The 16,168-nt window shown below is 39.4% G+C and overlaps 1 protein-coding gene across 5 annotated transcripts in view; it reads right to left on the reverse strand.

The window, feature by feature from the left end:
• cacnb2a (calcium channel, voltage-dependent, beta 2a) overlaps positions 1-16,168 on the reverse strand; it is a 66,136-nt gene that overhangs the window by 34,242 nt on the left and 15,726 nt on the right. The window contains exon 1 of one of the 5 annotated variants that reach the window (XM_075452909.1): positions 9,917-10,003. The exons of 3 other annotated variants lie outside the window; for them this stretch is intronic. In XM_075452909.1, coding sequence (XP_075309024.1) covers positions 9,917-9,934 — 18 coding nt within the window. In that variant the 5' untranslated portion in view covers positions 9,935-10,003. Of the gene's footprint in view, positions 1-1,260; positions 1,575-9,916; positions 10,004-16,168 lie in introns of those variants that run through there. One more of the 5 variants, XM_075452908.1, reaches the window with a different exon arrangement.

Consider the following 16,168-nt stretch of genomic DNA (forward strand, 5'->3'; position numbering starts at 1 on the left):
CAGCGCAATCTTCACACAGTAACACTTCAGCACACAGAAGAAGACACATGGAGACTTTAAACGGCAACTCATGAACACAGGCTAAATATAATCAGACAAGTGATTCTGTTTGTGAAAGACTGATTCTTTAGGACCTAATGAAGAGCTACCAGTTATAGATTAAGTAGGTGGTAGATCTCATACAGCCACAAATACAAAGCAGCTATAGAGAACATGCGTAGCACAGTACATCGCTGAATTATGTATGACTACTAGTTTTACTCCACTTTACCTTTATGTTAACATCTTCATTTTTGCCTTAAACGACTTAAAGGTTCCTTCTTAACGCAGAATCTGACTGTTTCGTTATATTTTGTGTGATCTTGCTCCAACTTCTCATTAACACTATATGAGGTTTACACTGGGAAATTAAAACTGAACATACAGCAGATTTTATGGCTGAACCATTACAGACAGTGAAAATGCATTTAATACAGATATCCTAAAAGTCAGCCTAATACATTGAAAAGTTGTGTAACTCTACAAAAATCATTTGAGGTATTTTTCTGACTATGTTTGTTGGGGTTACTACGGACTACACTCAGTAGTTGTAATTTGCTTTTTAAGGTTGATTAATAACATGGGGCAGCTGATGGCAATGTCATTTGGAAATATTTGGACTAAAGGTGGTCGCCACAGTGTCATTTATACAAGCAACCTGGGAAATATCTGAAATACTTTCTAAAAACCTCTGTGGACATGACATCTACTCATTTAAGCTCACAGTGCTAAGATTCTGCACTAAAGTGATGCAAAAAGGAAGGTAAAAGTACAGAGAGTCTCTGTTCTGACTGAGACAAAACTGTATGGCTAAGCCAGGTTTTATGATCTCTACTGGTCTATGAACATAAAAACCAAACTCATTTCGGCTGTTTCTTTTTTTCCCCCCCGGTCTCATTTGTTAACCAGCGTCCTAGCTCCTTACTTTAAGCCCGTAGTGGTCATCCCGCGGTGCTCACAAACTCATACTGGGTACCTTTGTCTCAAAAAAGCATGCTGCTACAGTGTTAAAGAGTGCATCTTGAGAAAGACTCGCTATCTTTCCACGAAAGTAACAGGAAGAAAAACAGAACTTGTATGGTTATGCCCCTTTAAATCCTGCATTAATACCCTCCATTCTCCTGCACTCCAAGCCCTCCCTCTTTGTTCAAACGATAGAGGAGTTGGGCTCAGAAAAGTTTTAGAGTTTGAGCTGCAGAGCACATGTTTATACAAACTTACCAGATCTGACTCCTCACTGGTAGAGTGAAACATTTCTGCCCTATAGACGCTGTGCTGTTCAGCCAGGCTGGGAGAAAATCTCCTCAGCTGCTGCCCATCTTTTCTCGGAGTACAAGAACTCCAAACGGCCAGACTGCTCCGCTCCAACAAACCTCCTTGTCCCCGCTCCACAGAGGAATATCTCTGCCTATGTAGCCTGTGCAAAGACAGTTGCAGCCGGGGAAGAAAGTTGGCTCCTCTGAGTCCTTCTTTGGCCTACTTTAGTCCCTGAGAGGCAGAGTAAAGTCAAACGTCTTTCCCACGCTGGGAGAGCACTCCTTCAGAGCACTGCGACCGTCCTCCAGTCCCAAAAACAAGCCCCTTGCCCCTCTCCCCTCCCACATACACACTCTCCCTGACACACACACAGCTAGTTAGGAAGTAAGATCTCCGGCCAACGGGGCCGGCCTGAAAATTCCAGAAAGCACCAAAAGCAGCTGCAGAGGCTTTTTATGTCTGTGTGCGAGCGTGTGATCTGAGGAGTTTACATGTGTTCCACTTTGCTTTCAAGAGGTTACACTTGGCAGAGAGGAAGGCTGAATGATCTGAACTCACTGTATCGTCTCAACACATGCTGCTGAGACCAAAATGTCAGGAAGTAATTATCTCCACTACATCGACAAAATGCCATATTTGCTTTCATCACCAATGGGTTGAAAAGCAGTAAAACTTTCCGTTTGGTCATTTGATGGCACATTATCATGCTTGTGTTTGGCTTTACACCCAAAATTAAGTTTCTTAGCCAGCATAGAAGTACATAAGACATCATAAAGTGTTACATCTGAGAAAAGTAAAGCCATATACAGTAAAAGCTTGTGAAGTATCAAGTGACAAAGCAGCTGGGATGCATCTAAAAGCTGTAGCGGTTACTTAAAAGAAACTCAAAGCAGATCCATCTCTTTATGATCTGACATCAGAGTGACTGCTGTGTGCTTTGTAATCACTCTTCTCAGAGTGAATGCAGGCTCACAAGTTAAATATTCAAATGGAAGTAAAGTACGAGTTAAAAGCTTAGTCATGAGTTCCCAAAATGAAACCGTAACTAATCAAAATGTCCCTGTCATAAAACAGGAGCAACAACTGAGGAATGCAGATAAGTCCTTGGAAAAACACACAAACTGTCTGGCACAGATGAGAATGGTGCTATAATATGTCCAACCTGTAAGGTCACAGATGCTCTGAGCTTTATTCACAATTTTGTTAAAACCCAGATTTGTATTTTTTTCTAGTAAGAAAAAATGTTTTCTGTGCAGCTCGGACTAAATCCTAGATTATATTGTGTTTGATCAGGGTTAACCCCATTCTGAGGATTATCATCCATGGTGTGTTTTCAGCATGTGACAAAGGGATGATTATCCTCATTTCTCCATGATGATGTGTTTCAAGTCCTGGTGCATTTGTCTGGAGCCAAACTTCAATGCAGTCTTATACAACATAAGTGTTCAGTTCATTTTTCCAGCGACCAACTTTAACTTTATATAAAACTAGAGGGGCAATCAACTAGTGCTCATGCCCCTTTTTTTCAGTTTTAAAGACAGTGGCCTGGATCCACACAAAGAATCGTATTGGGCCTTTGCCAGTCCTCAACAACTAACAGCAAATTTATATCCCAAAATGTTGAACTGCTTCTGTAACCGATGTTGTATAGACCATTATCTCCAGGGCTGTCACTATCAGTCGATCTGCAGATTCATGTATTCATTCTTTCTTCAACAGAATGTCAAAAAACACATTTGACTTGCCAAAAAAGGTTCTTGCTCTATACATTAAGCATGGAATTACACAATGTACCACTGAAGGCAGGTTTTCAAAAATAATTGCACGGTTAGCTTTTATTTTACAGCCAACATTAATCAAAGTGCAAGAAAAAACAAATAAAATCAGTTGATGGTGGAACCCTCTGTTTCTCTTCCTCAACAGTTCTACATGACAGTTGTGTGCACTGTCTGTTTATAGGTTGTATGGCAGGTAGATTGCTTCATTTGTCTCCCTGCTCTTCTTGTCATTCAAAATCTTTATCGCGCTTGTATGTTTAGAGTTGCTGTCGTGCTGCACATGAATCATCTAAAGCGCAAAAAAACGTTTGCACAGTGTTACGTGTCTATCCAAGTGCTGCTGTAGTGCTCCCCATGCCTCTTTGTGGAAGCACAAGATCGATGTAAATAAAGTTGTAGGCTAATGCAGACCCTAATTAATTTCAGCCCTGGAAGCCAAAGCCTTAACATGCTGAGGATGATAGCTTTTTCATCTGGAGTTGTAACTTGATGTATGTCTCTGAATGCACGCTAAAAGATTTATGTGAATGAATGTTGCCACACTCTGTCAGAAGATCATAGCGACGGAAAAAAAAATCAAGTGAGGTTTTGATCAAAATTTCGAAGATGCTGCTGAACTAAACTAATGCGAAGTGAAAGAAAAGACAGGATGTTTACTCACAGCCAGGAGTCTGTTTCATCTTACAGCCCAGATCGGTTTCTTTATCTTACTATGATATAAATAGAGCACAACATATAGCAGCGTTCTTCACTGCAAATATAATTATCAGCTCTCTCGGAATGAGCTCTCTAAATGGGCTTTGACAGATCAATGTCCTCCAGTTCTGCTGGAGCTGGGAAATTAGTTCTGGCACTGCCTTTGGCTTATCGATCAGTGTACATGCACACAGTGACGTCAGCAGCCATTCACACTGACAAGCACACAAAAGCCAACATGGATAGCTTACAAAACCAGCACGGAGTAATTGGACCATGGGGGGGAATTAATGTAACTGTCCCATGGAAAAACAACACTGCCAACAGTAGTCTCCCCCTGCATTACATACAATAGCTCCTCCAAAGTTACCTTGGACAGGAGGGTTAGGGTTAAGACACTGACACGTTTCACTGAAAATGCCTGCTTTAACAAGTTTCGTGAATGAACTATTCAAGGGTTTAATAAATGATTTTTTGCGTGGATTTACTTTCATTTGAACAATATGTTGTTTTACAAATAATGGAAATGATTTAGATAGAGTATGAACATCCCATCTGAATTAGTTCCTTTTAAATGTGTGGTGTCAGACAAGCAGAGCGTCTCTATCGTGCCTGTCACTATTCCAAATACAATATGTTATGTGCTGAGTGTTTTAGGCTATTGGATATGCGAAATAACAATCAAGTGTTTCAGGTGAGACATTTTCATTAATTTCTTACCATACACACTATGTACCAATTTAAATATATACATAGAGAACCCATTAACACTCTATAACCCTCTACAATCTGGAGTTCAGCCTAAAAAATCAAATCAAATTTATTTGTATAGCACATTTCATGTACAAAACAATTCAAAGTGCTTTACATAAAATAAAAGCATTGCAGCAGAAGAATCATTAAAAATACATAAAAGAATATAAATAGAAACAATTGAAAACATTTAAATGAATTTAAAAACAAGCAATAGTCCAGATAAATTAAAAGGACATTTGTCGAACCCACTGTCATCTTTTTAAAGTTGAACAGTGTAGCACGCTCAGTAGCCAGGTTTTCATTGCCTTTTTTATTCACATTTAGAGGATGTGAATAATAAAAGGTGAATGGAAATGGTAAAAAATAAATAATAACGCTTCCACTAATACGCACAATAGATTATAAGTTGTTTTTATCTGTTTCAAAGAAGACTTGAAATGCACTAGTGGGAATGAAAACTGCTTTGGAAATCAAGTCTGACCTAACAAAAACTAAGATGAGTGACTTAACAGCTGTTTCCGGTCTCAATCAATAAACTCGTGTTACTCATGTGACTTCCCAGATATGATGAAATATCCCAGATATTCTCAAATTGAAGTAATTCCTGAAAGAGAGCTTTTTCCATTTTCTTCTTGTGGGTGTCAACCACAGAAGAAAAAAAACGCTTCCACTAATACGGTCGAGGCGGATGGCCACCCTTCCTGAGTCTGGTTCTGCCAGAGGTTTCTTCCTGTTAAAAGGGAGTCGTTTCTCTCCACAGTTGCCTCATGCACGCTCAGGCCGGGAGATTGGACCGAAAAAAGAAAAAGTTTTCAGTGCAATCTGTTGGTTTCCTTAGCTAGGAAATTGTTTTTGAATTGGCTCTATATGAACAAATTGGATTATTTTATGAATAATTATGATTACAATTAATCGATTTATTATCTAAGTGCCTTGAGATGACATTTGTTGTATTTGGCGCTATATAAATAAAAATTAATTGAATTGAATTGAATTATTGTTGGGTTTTTTTCTCAGTTTTGTTTTACTCTGACTTTGGGATGAAAATATGAAGATTTGTTGTATTTAAAAATTATCCCAAATGACTCATTCAGCCCGTGGCTGTTCATTTTGGCCTCATCATTGTGGGGCTGTTACTGATTGAATTGAGTGAGGTTTTCTGAATTGATTTAAAAAAAAAAAAAAAAACTGCATGAGGCATATGAGAACCAGTAAAGCTTTTCAGACATACAGTATCCTTAAAAATCCTCTTTTCTTGATGAGCCGCCCTTCACTTCAGTCATCTTCAAGGGAATAGTAGATTCAGACTCAGTTAAATCACTTCAGAGCTGGACATTCAGTTTGGCTCATTATTCACCACCAAGAGTCTATCCATAATTCCATCCTCAGTCTCAGGGGAAAGAAACCAAAACTAACACCTCTGAGCCACGTACAGTCAGCAAACACCACTGTTTACATTGTCCTGCATATGACAGCACTACAGGGATCACACCCGTGTACTCTCAGTCTCGTGAGGAATCAGGCTGCCCTAGTTCCAAATGAGAGGTGCACACAGGTGTTGGACAGTTTCATGCTAGTGTGACTCCACAGTGGCCCCCACTAACCGCTAACATGCACAGCACAAAACAAAACCCTTGAACACTGGCAAACACACAAGCCAGTGGTAAAGCACTTAGAATCATGAGTTAATCGGTGTTACATCAGTACAAAAAACAAATAAATATCATTACGAAGGACCAACACAAGATACTTACAATAACTGATTGATTTTGAAGAGGCATATTGCCAGTGCCAGAGACATTATGTGAAACTATCAACAGTGTTTTGTTTTCTGTCAAAAGTGCCATCATAACAGGCCATACAAATTATGTTTTGTAAACTTAATAGACCACTAATGGGCTAAAGTACACTACAATTAGATCACTGAGGAAAAATCAGAAGAGCCTCTCCAAAGGAGCTTAGTCTTGCCAAGAATGCTATTACACAAATGAATCCCTCCAAGAGGCCTTCAAGTGCTGCTGGAAAAAGCTTCTCTTTATCTGGAAAAAATCCACCACAAAAGCTGTCATTGAATGCAATGTTAGTTTTTTACCATAATCTGTTACAACAGCATGGTGCTGCATTCAGACAGCCCATCTTCCAGTAATCACAACCGGTGCGCATCTGCTCTCTCTCTTATAGTTTAAACTGCAAGCTTTAAAAAAGTCTGCCGTATTTTTCTGGACCTAAAGTAATATTTTCTCAAATAAAGCTCTCACCGAATGTAATTTAATCTAAGTTTCTTTCTACTTGATCAGACACTGAAAAAATAAAAACTTCATTTTCAGCTGTTTTATATCAAACAGAAGTTATAGCAAAGATTTTTTCAAAAAAGATCTCTTTATTGTAAACTATTTTTGTTAAGACAGCAAGGTTTTGTTAAAAAAACACATCCATGAAATTATTTCTACATGCAAAAATATTTTTTCAGTACCTGTAACTAATTCACCAGTTTGCACTTTACTATTTTCTTTACTATTCTTTACTATTTGCACCAGTAAAGATACTAAATAGATAAATCAGAGGATTGTTCTAATCTTGAGAATCCATGCTGGGACTGATGTGACTGTGATTCACGTCTAATGAAAGCCCCAGGGTTGGCAGCCTGCATCAGACTGATGTTACCTAGCTACGACACATGTCATGCCGCTTGAGCTCCAGCACCATCTATAATTACAGACAATGAGGGAAAGCAAAGCATTCAAAAGGAGAAGAGAAATTGGGTGAGAAAGAGTGGAGTGAGGAAAATAGAGAGGTGGAGGATGAGACAGAGATACAGAAACCACAGCTGTTTTTTCTTTCCCATTGCCTCAAAGTTCAACCTCTGTTTCCTCCTCTCCACTCAAGGGCATCCCACCAGCAAGTGCACCAAAGCTGAGAAGTACAATGTGGCGAACACTTCACATCATGAAGGTACAGTTCTAAGCTTGAATATGATCCTCTCAGTCAAAAAACGGGAGACTTCCGGCAGCAAAACAATCTCAAAGTTTGAAGTTAAAAGTTGACCCGAGCTTACCCTTCCTAAGATGTGTCTTGTTCGTGGAGACAAAGGAAGCCAGTCAAGCATGCCTAAAGGAATGAAGATCATGAGCTCAGAGTTTCTGGACAGCTAAAGGGAGCAAACACTTGATGAATTCTGAAGTGCTGACATGTCCAACAGTGTGCAGAGGTTGCACTGCAGCGTATGGTGCTAAATGAGTCACTTCACGCTCGCTGAGCACATCAACACATCGGCTGTTCCACATGGAATCATAGGAAAACTCGTCAGCCGGCAAATGAGTACTGTTGTGACCGATACAGTCACGCACAGGTCAGGACATCACAGGCGGAGGGTGACACACACTGTTTATGCAAACACAAACACAATAACTGTGAACAAGCACTCCGGCGACAAAATGAGATGAACAAAGAGACAACCACTCCCTCATATGACATAAACAGTTTTGGCACAAAGCTGTGGCCCAGTCTTTTTTAATTAACTAAATGTACGACCTGATACCTGCTAATTCAATGACGGGGGTTTTAGGTTACATAAGAACATCTGTTCTTCAGCTAGTTTTAGACAGTGAAGAAGACACTGCATTGGCTTGACCTTAATTACCAAACTTTCAGGAACCAAAACCTTCACTGATTGACTTCCCTCAAAAGTTTGGAGCAACAGAAACTAGATTACATAACATCATAAGTTCAAATGAGAAACTCATGATACAAAAGAGTCTCCGGAAAAAACAAACAAACCAAAACATATACTCAATAATTTGCACTCGGACTTGGTTTATGTTAGGAAAAGGTCATTATTTCTAAATACTAAAAGTAAATATGCTTCCAGTCCCAGTTCAGAACTCAAATTCTGGACACACCGTGACATATCTGGGTTCCTCTCACACGACACAAAAATACAGTGTTGCCTCAGTCATTTCCATACACTTCAGCACTGCATATCCACTTGTGCGCTCATGTGACATCGCTGACAGGAACCTGACTTTACTACAGTTAACCTGTTTGAGCTGATCAGTGTGAGACAAATACTCCTCTGTAGACTGATCGTCTTTACGGTCGGGAGGACACAATCCACGCAGCACACAAGAGCACCCACAGGGGTGATTGCTTGTGTCCAGCTGATCCCCTGACTCACTTTGTAATGATTGCTTCTCTCAGTAAGGAGATTTAAATCTGCTTCGGCCTTTCAACCTATCGAGGATTTAGAGTAGAAGAAATGACTGTCATGAAAGACAGTTAGAAGCTGTGAAAAGCTGCCTTTAATAAAAACACGGAACGACTCGTAGCTTTAAAGCAACGTTAAAAAGGGAAGACTGTCACCTACAGTGCTTCTCAGCCTTGAGGTTGTTTTTAGAACATATTGTCTGACAGTGTTTTGGAGACTTTAACCCTGATAGGCTTTTGAGCAATGCTTTTATAAGCAAATTTCCATTTAATGTCACAAGGACATGAGCATTTTTACATATATTTTTACCATTTCTGAGCTTAGTGTCGCTCGTAACAAACAGTAAAATTTACCAACTAAAAAAAGTATGAAGCAGATTGTTATCAAGTGAATGCATGCAAAAATAGGAACTAATGGTTGTTTTTACCATCAATCAATAATTAATTTACACAACAATGATTTATTAAACCGAATGAAATATAGAAAACTATTTTAAAGATTGAGTTCAAAGTATTACACTCAAAACTTCAGTTCTCAATTACCATGAAATCAGAAAAAAGGTTTCAAACATGAGTTCAGAATAAATGACAAGTTAATTTATTGGCCCTAAAATGTCATGAAATTAAACACACAAAAAAAAACAAATATTTTCAGACATTACTTATATGGAATTGTGAGGATTCACAAGTTAAAAGGTTTGGAGCGGCACCTTACATTGTGGAAAATGTCAGATTACATCATTCTTCCCTACATTATCCGAATCATTGCGCAAACAGAGGATCTAGCTGCGTGAACAGACTCTTTCACTTGACCTGTGCAAGTTAGCTGCAAATGGAAAGAGAAAGACGACCCAGCAGATTGTCTTTCACCAACAGAAAAGCCTTGTGAGCTAAAGGGAAGACACAGCCCAGAAACAATCCGTGATAAAAAACTAAGCTCTACTTAAAGTGTGCGTAGTGCAATTTCTGCAGACTATCCCCATGTTTCCACCTCACAGACAAACTATGCAATAGGTCCTAACACTCCTGATGCTGCCACAAATAAAACCGCACACGGCAAAGATTCCGCAAAAACTAAAAACACACCAGGACCAAGACTAATAGTACAAACTCAGGATAGAGGAATACATAAGCTGCAGATTTACACAAAAACAAGGACAAGTTAAGAATTTTTTTTTTTTTTTTACCTTTGGCTTCTTAGGCATGCTCGTTCTCCGGCAATGCCCGGGACACCTGTGTCGCTTGTGCGTTCCGCAGCGACTGCAATGAATTATGCAAATCCCCTGGTTTTTGTTCAGAGTACCATGACCCAGGGGTGCAAGCAGCTGACGCCTGGCATAAAAAAAGCCAATCTATCTGCCTTAGTCAAAAAGGGATAACTGTAACTGCTGCGCCGCATGGAAAGTTGAAATCTGGAGAAATCTAGAGGATAGGAGGTGATATGCGGTCATCCTCAAGAGCTCGTCCAACATCAAGTGTCATGCATCATGGAGTGAACCCGGCTGAAGACAGTCTCTGAGACAGATCACACACTATCATGGGCACAAGCTGACACGCACGCACACACACATTCAAGTGTTAAAGCTCTGTGGTGTCATGGCTAGCCCTGAAGTGTTTTTCTTTAGCTGGCTGGGCATTAAGCTTTAATTTGATAGTGCGACATCTGTTGCATGGTCCAGTCAACTATCTGCAGCTTTACAAGGCAGCTTGAAACACAAACATGCTCCACATACACAAACATACCTTAATACTCCCAGGAAACTCAACAGTTAGCAGTGAAAGTCAGCTTTAGTGTCACTGTGGTGATGAGCAGCTGAGCTGCGGGGGCAGAGCTGACCACTGTTGTAAAACATGTGACCTCCTGCAGATGTACATCCGTTGCCAGACAGACAGTCAGGCAGTAACAGCACCATCTGGAGTTCTAATCCGCCCGGCACGGCCCACCCCTGCGATTATGATTGTGGCCTCAACGTCATTAAGCTTATTGGACAGAAAAGTGGATACACAGGATCAGGGCACTGCAGAGGTGCTGCAGTTGCATCAAAAAAAAACAAAAGTCGACTCTTAGTCTGTCAGTTTATCCCACAGCATCAAAAACTTGTCAGAGAGGGGCTACAAACTTGCATTTCTTTTACCAGCCTACAGCATGTTTGCTCAATGAAGCCATTACCAATATTTGTATACATTCTGACAACAATTAATTACTAATGACAGTCAACTTCAAACTCAACCAACAAATAGCCCAAGTAAACAAACATACTACAGTATATCTATTTAATATGCCTCATCGAACACCAAATTATCTTTTGTTACATTTCATTTTATTTTTCATTAATGTTGTAATCTATACTCTATCTTAATCTTCTAGGGAGTATTGTCATGCACTTTGACAAGTGCATTTAGAGTCTTTAGAGGACGGTTGGTTTTTGTTGACCCTGTAAGCTTTAATCTGATGCTACCGTCCGTTCAAAATGTGTCCTGTCACTTGATTAAATAAAACGTTATGGTTTGGAAACTAATGGCTGGAATTTTATGTGATACCTCTGAGTATTTGAACCGTTTTCAGAGGACTCTCTTAAAGATTTTGATTATCTAACCCTGTTCTTTTTCTCTTGAACATATCATTAGGCTAAAATACGCACATTTTGCCAGATGTCAATGAACCTTATCGTAAAAAGGTACACCATCCTCAGAGGAGTGTTTCTCTGCTGCGGAACAAATTTGAACTTTGCACATCCAATTCCTCATATCATTAAGGGTTTAGATAACTTCAAACTTTGCTCAACATGTGTCTGATGGGCGGAAACATCAATCCTAATTAAAAACAAAAATATTCTTTGGGGCCTAAACTAGCAAAGCTAGGTGTTCTTTGGAGAAAACGCAACCACGAACACCAAGTGCAAAAGAATCTAACTGATAACTGAACAAGTGAGTCTGTGAAAACAGCAAATTAGATGATGAAACAAAGAAATACTAAATTGCTAAAATGTTAGGATCCACAATGCTATGGCTCCCTTAGTGAACACATGTTGCACAAAATTTAGAATAAACCGACACAATAGGTTTCCCCAAATCCCAAAACTAAACTCTTAATAGAAATATGCCAACTTTAACTGTGTCTTCTAAAGTCGATATATTCACTTCATGCAGCTATCCATGAAATCTCTCAAAAAAGAAAAGAAAATATATTATTAAAGCAACAACTTGTTAAGAGGTCGTCTTCGGATTCCAGTGATACTAACAGACAGCACTGTGACATTTTTTCAAAAGGTTTGATGTACTTAACTTTTCAGCTCTGTTTGTGTAGGAACGGTCAGGTTCAGTGTGAGGACACTGAGTGGGGCTGCAGAAAGCTGCAGCATGACATATGTGCCATATGGATGGGTAGAGGGAAAGTGGAGCAGTGTTTCCCTCCGGAGGAAAACACATAATTACATCTCTATTTATGCACACACGCCCTTGTACACTATAGTCAACAAAAATGATAAGCACGCAGTGTCAAACACAAACGCCTGGACTACATAAGGTGTGTATATAGGCAATTTAGCCCCAGGATCAGCACACAATTACAGTGTACCTAACAATAGGTAACCGCAGCAAGAGTTTCTTAATTGCATAAGAAGAGACTGAGCTGAGTGGCTGGAGGTGGAGCGACTGCAAAATCCGATCGAGAGAATGTCCACAGACAGACAGAAAGTGGATTCAGTTGTAAACCGTAAACCTCCATCCCTTACTCTCTTTTCCCTGCCCCACCCCCCTTTTCCCAAGTAGCTGATTTCATCCCGGCAAATCCCACTCTCACTATAATCTCCCCTGATCCGTCTGCGCTGGTAAAGAATCAGATATCAAACACACACGCGTTAAAAACTTGGGACAGAAAATGCTGGTTCACCTGCTGTTATTATCACAGTTATCACTTTCTTGGACATTCAGCCTTGAGTTGCCTTCATATATGATTGTAACCAATCAGCATCTGCCCTATTTCTTCTAACACAGGCCAGGTTGGAAGACTGATAACCAGATTTTATAAACTGGGCATGTCGTAGCTCATAGTTATATAATATCTAAATCTCTAAGCTTCTTTTTGGAAGAGCCAGTGGGCACAGAAGCATTAAAAATCAATGATAATGCACTGTAATACTATCAACTTAATCTGCTGAACCAGAGAATCTTATCAATTGTGATGCAAAATGTCACATAGGGTAGCTTTCAGTTGTTTTGAAGCAACTACAGAACAGATGCGAAAAACACGCACGGAGGAAGAAAACTGCTCCCATACAAACACACCTCACTTACCCATGAGACATTTTTATTCTTGTTTTGTTTGATCATGGCAACGAAAGCAGGGCAGTAACGTGGCGAGGGGAGCCCCCTCCTCAGCAGATTTCAGCCCCACAGCCTGTTGCGTGTGCAGGTCTGAGCGGGATCGGGGTGACGGCCGGGGGCATGTCGAGCTCAGCCATAGGTCATCATCTGCCCTGCAAACCTGCGAGCCCAGAACGCCTGCTGTGACTGAATCCAGCATCAGTGAAGGCGGATCCCACCGCACTACGCGCAGAGGAGGAGTGAAGGCAAAGTTTGCGAGGTTTTCAAGGCAACTTGAAGAGGCAAAAAAGTCAAGATCACGCAAGAAATAGCCAACAAAACTCAAAGAGTCTCTTCCTGCCGACAGCACACCGTGACCCGATGCACTGATTATGTATTCAAGCTTAGTATGAATATGAAACATCCGCGCAGGTTTAACCCCGCCCTGCTGTGCCACAGTGTGTGCCCAATCGCAGAAGAGATCGTGGTGGCCTGCTCCCGAGGGTGAGTTTATAGAAGTATTGGGATGAACGTATCAGAGTAAATAAACAGGGTGCAACAGCACAACCCTAAAAGTAATTGACCCTGTCCTCATCTACTGAAGGTGCCTTATTCTCTCGTTCCTCTCGTTTCTGTTTCATCCCCACTCTCTTGCTCTTCACCTTCTCTACACCATTCCCCTCCTCCCTCCATCTCTCTGGGGTGCGTCCTCTCGCCTGGCTGGTACCTGTTGTCATGGTGTCTCTTCGCTAAGAGCCCTGACAGACAGCAAGGAAATGTGCAGCAACTAAGCATTTGATCTTATTCAGCCATTGCTCTCTGACCCAGCTATAAATCTCTTTTGCCTAACAACAATTTTGACTCTATGTTACCCAGACCTTCTCCCCTCTGGGGGAAAAGCTCTACTTCTGCAGCCTAACTCGCTTCTGTCACAGCTTCCTCCTTCTTATCAATGAGCTCCACAGTTCTCTCATTCTTTTGGTACAAGACGATACAGATTACTTGTAAAAGATCAGCAAATACTAAAAATGCTGATTTGAGTGGCTGCACTCAAGTGAAATTGAGCCACTGCTCTCTGGATCAGTTATGGCAGAAAAGGTTTCAGCTTATGCATAAAAGACCAGAACGAGTGCTTAAACTGGAATAAAAACTTTAAAAAAAAAAATTGAAACTTGATGCTCTTTAAAACGTATTCTATAGCTTTTTCAGTTAGTTGCCATTTTGTGTCACTCAGTTTGTTAGTTTCTTTTTTTTTTTTTTACATAAACTTATGTTGTTAAAGATATTTAATTTAAAACTACAATTCATTTATAAAGTTAAACACTAAGATGATATCATTATTATTCATTTGAATAACCAACATTTTGGCTAATATTCACAGTACTTAATAACACATGAAAATATAACATTTAACTTTGAGTGCAGCTCAAATGCTTTTATAATTGCTTTGTTTTTTAAAAAGCCAAAAACAATTCGTCATGCTAAAGAGCTGCACATCCTCACATTTTGAGCTGCTGGAACAAAACAATGTTTACTATTTGTGTTAGAAAATAACTCAGTTGGCCGATAAATCAATGGCAGTAGCTGTGCCTTTTGACATAAGAGTATTTGAGGCTCACTCATTTAATCTGCAGCTTCAGAGTATAGCTGTACATGATATTTTTCAATCACATATCTTGTTTTTATTGTGTGTAAAAAGTGTTAACGGGGAACAGACTCATCAAAACAATCTGAGAATGATAAATTTAAAAAATCATAAAACACCAACTTACACATAACACATAATTAAAACTCTCACTTTGAAACAAGACCTACACAGCTCCTGATTCATTTTTAATGTCTCTCTGTCTAATTAATTTTCTAGTGTCCATATGGGCCAGCAGCCCTCCTTGGGTGCACATGGTTGTCCGCTTCTTTCTGTTGTTAATTGGCCTCAAAGAACATCTGCTCCTGCTTTAAATGATGCTCTGATTGACCTGAGCGCCCTGCCTGTCTGAGGTACAAGCTGAGCCTCTAACTCCATCAGTCTATCGTCAGAATGACTCCATTTTTCTGCAGATTTCATTATATCTGTAAGTGTTTCAGCAACAAAATGACACCGGTCAGCATTAGGATACAAAGGCTAAGCACACAGTGTCATTTCATGTCCTGCTCACCTGACACTCCTTATTAATGTTACTGATTTTCTTGTAATAATGCTTAAAAAAATGTAATACACAAAGAAATAAAAAGAAATAAAGAAATAAATAAAAATAAATAAAGAAAGAAATAAAAAGTTAAATAAATAAATAAAGAGTTAAATGAACTCCTCTACTAAGTTTATAAGAACTTCCAAAATCCTACATCTTGACTTCTTGAAATCTAGTGATTTCTAGCTAAGCGTTGGTTTACATTACCACAACAAAAATAAGGAAATTTGGTTCAGAGAGCCAGACTTAAAAAATGAAAAAAAAATCATAGGTTGGATTACTTGGTACCATAGTTAGCCTCAGAAGACTGTATGATTGAAGAAATGGCTACACGTAATTATCTTTTTCATTTTATTCTCAGTTTAAGAATTTTCTGAAAAGAGTCATCACAAAAGAAATAACAAAACTGGTAAATAGCTGTAAAAATGTGGTATACTCTCTATAACATATAACTATGACTATTACTTATGTAATTATACTAATGTGTGCCTTTTCAGTGGCGTGGTTGAACATTCACGTAAGAACATAGCCGATATAGCAGCAAATTGGTGCTCAGGCCATAAATCCTAAAGGCTTTGGTCATATCCTTACTTGCTTTCTGTAAGCCCCACACTTCTTTCAGCATCATATATTATCATAACACTTAAGTTAATTACTAAATACTAGCAAAACTAATCACACTTAATTCAGCTGTACTAGCTTAAAGAGCTACTTTCTATGTATATCACGGTACAGCCTTTTGGACCAACCAGCACTGCAGCCTTTTACTCTATTTTATGTCTTCTTTTATATTCCTTAACATTTCTAATTACTAAAGATGTGTTTAAACTGTTTTATTGTCTTATTACAGGCGAGACCAAGATAGATTAAAAAAAAAAGTTTTTAGCTAAACCTTCTTGGCACACATAGCTAAGCCACAGAAAAGTCATTTTAAGCAGACAAACA

This window comes from Odontesthes bonariensis, chromosome 20, assembly GCF_027942865.1.
Source record: "Odontesthes bonariensis isolate fOdoBon6 chromosome 20, fOdoBon6.hap1, whole genome shotgun sequence".
Taxonomy (NCBI): Eukaryota; Metazoa; Chordata; class Actinopteri; order Atheriniformes; family Atherinopsidae; genus Odontesthes; species Odontesthes bonariensis.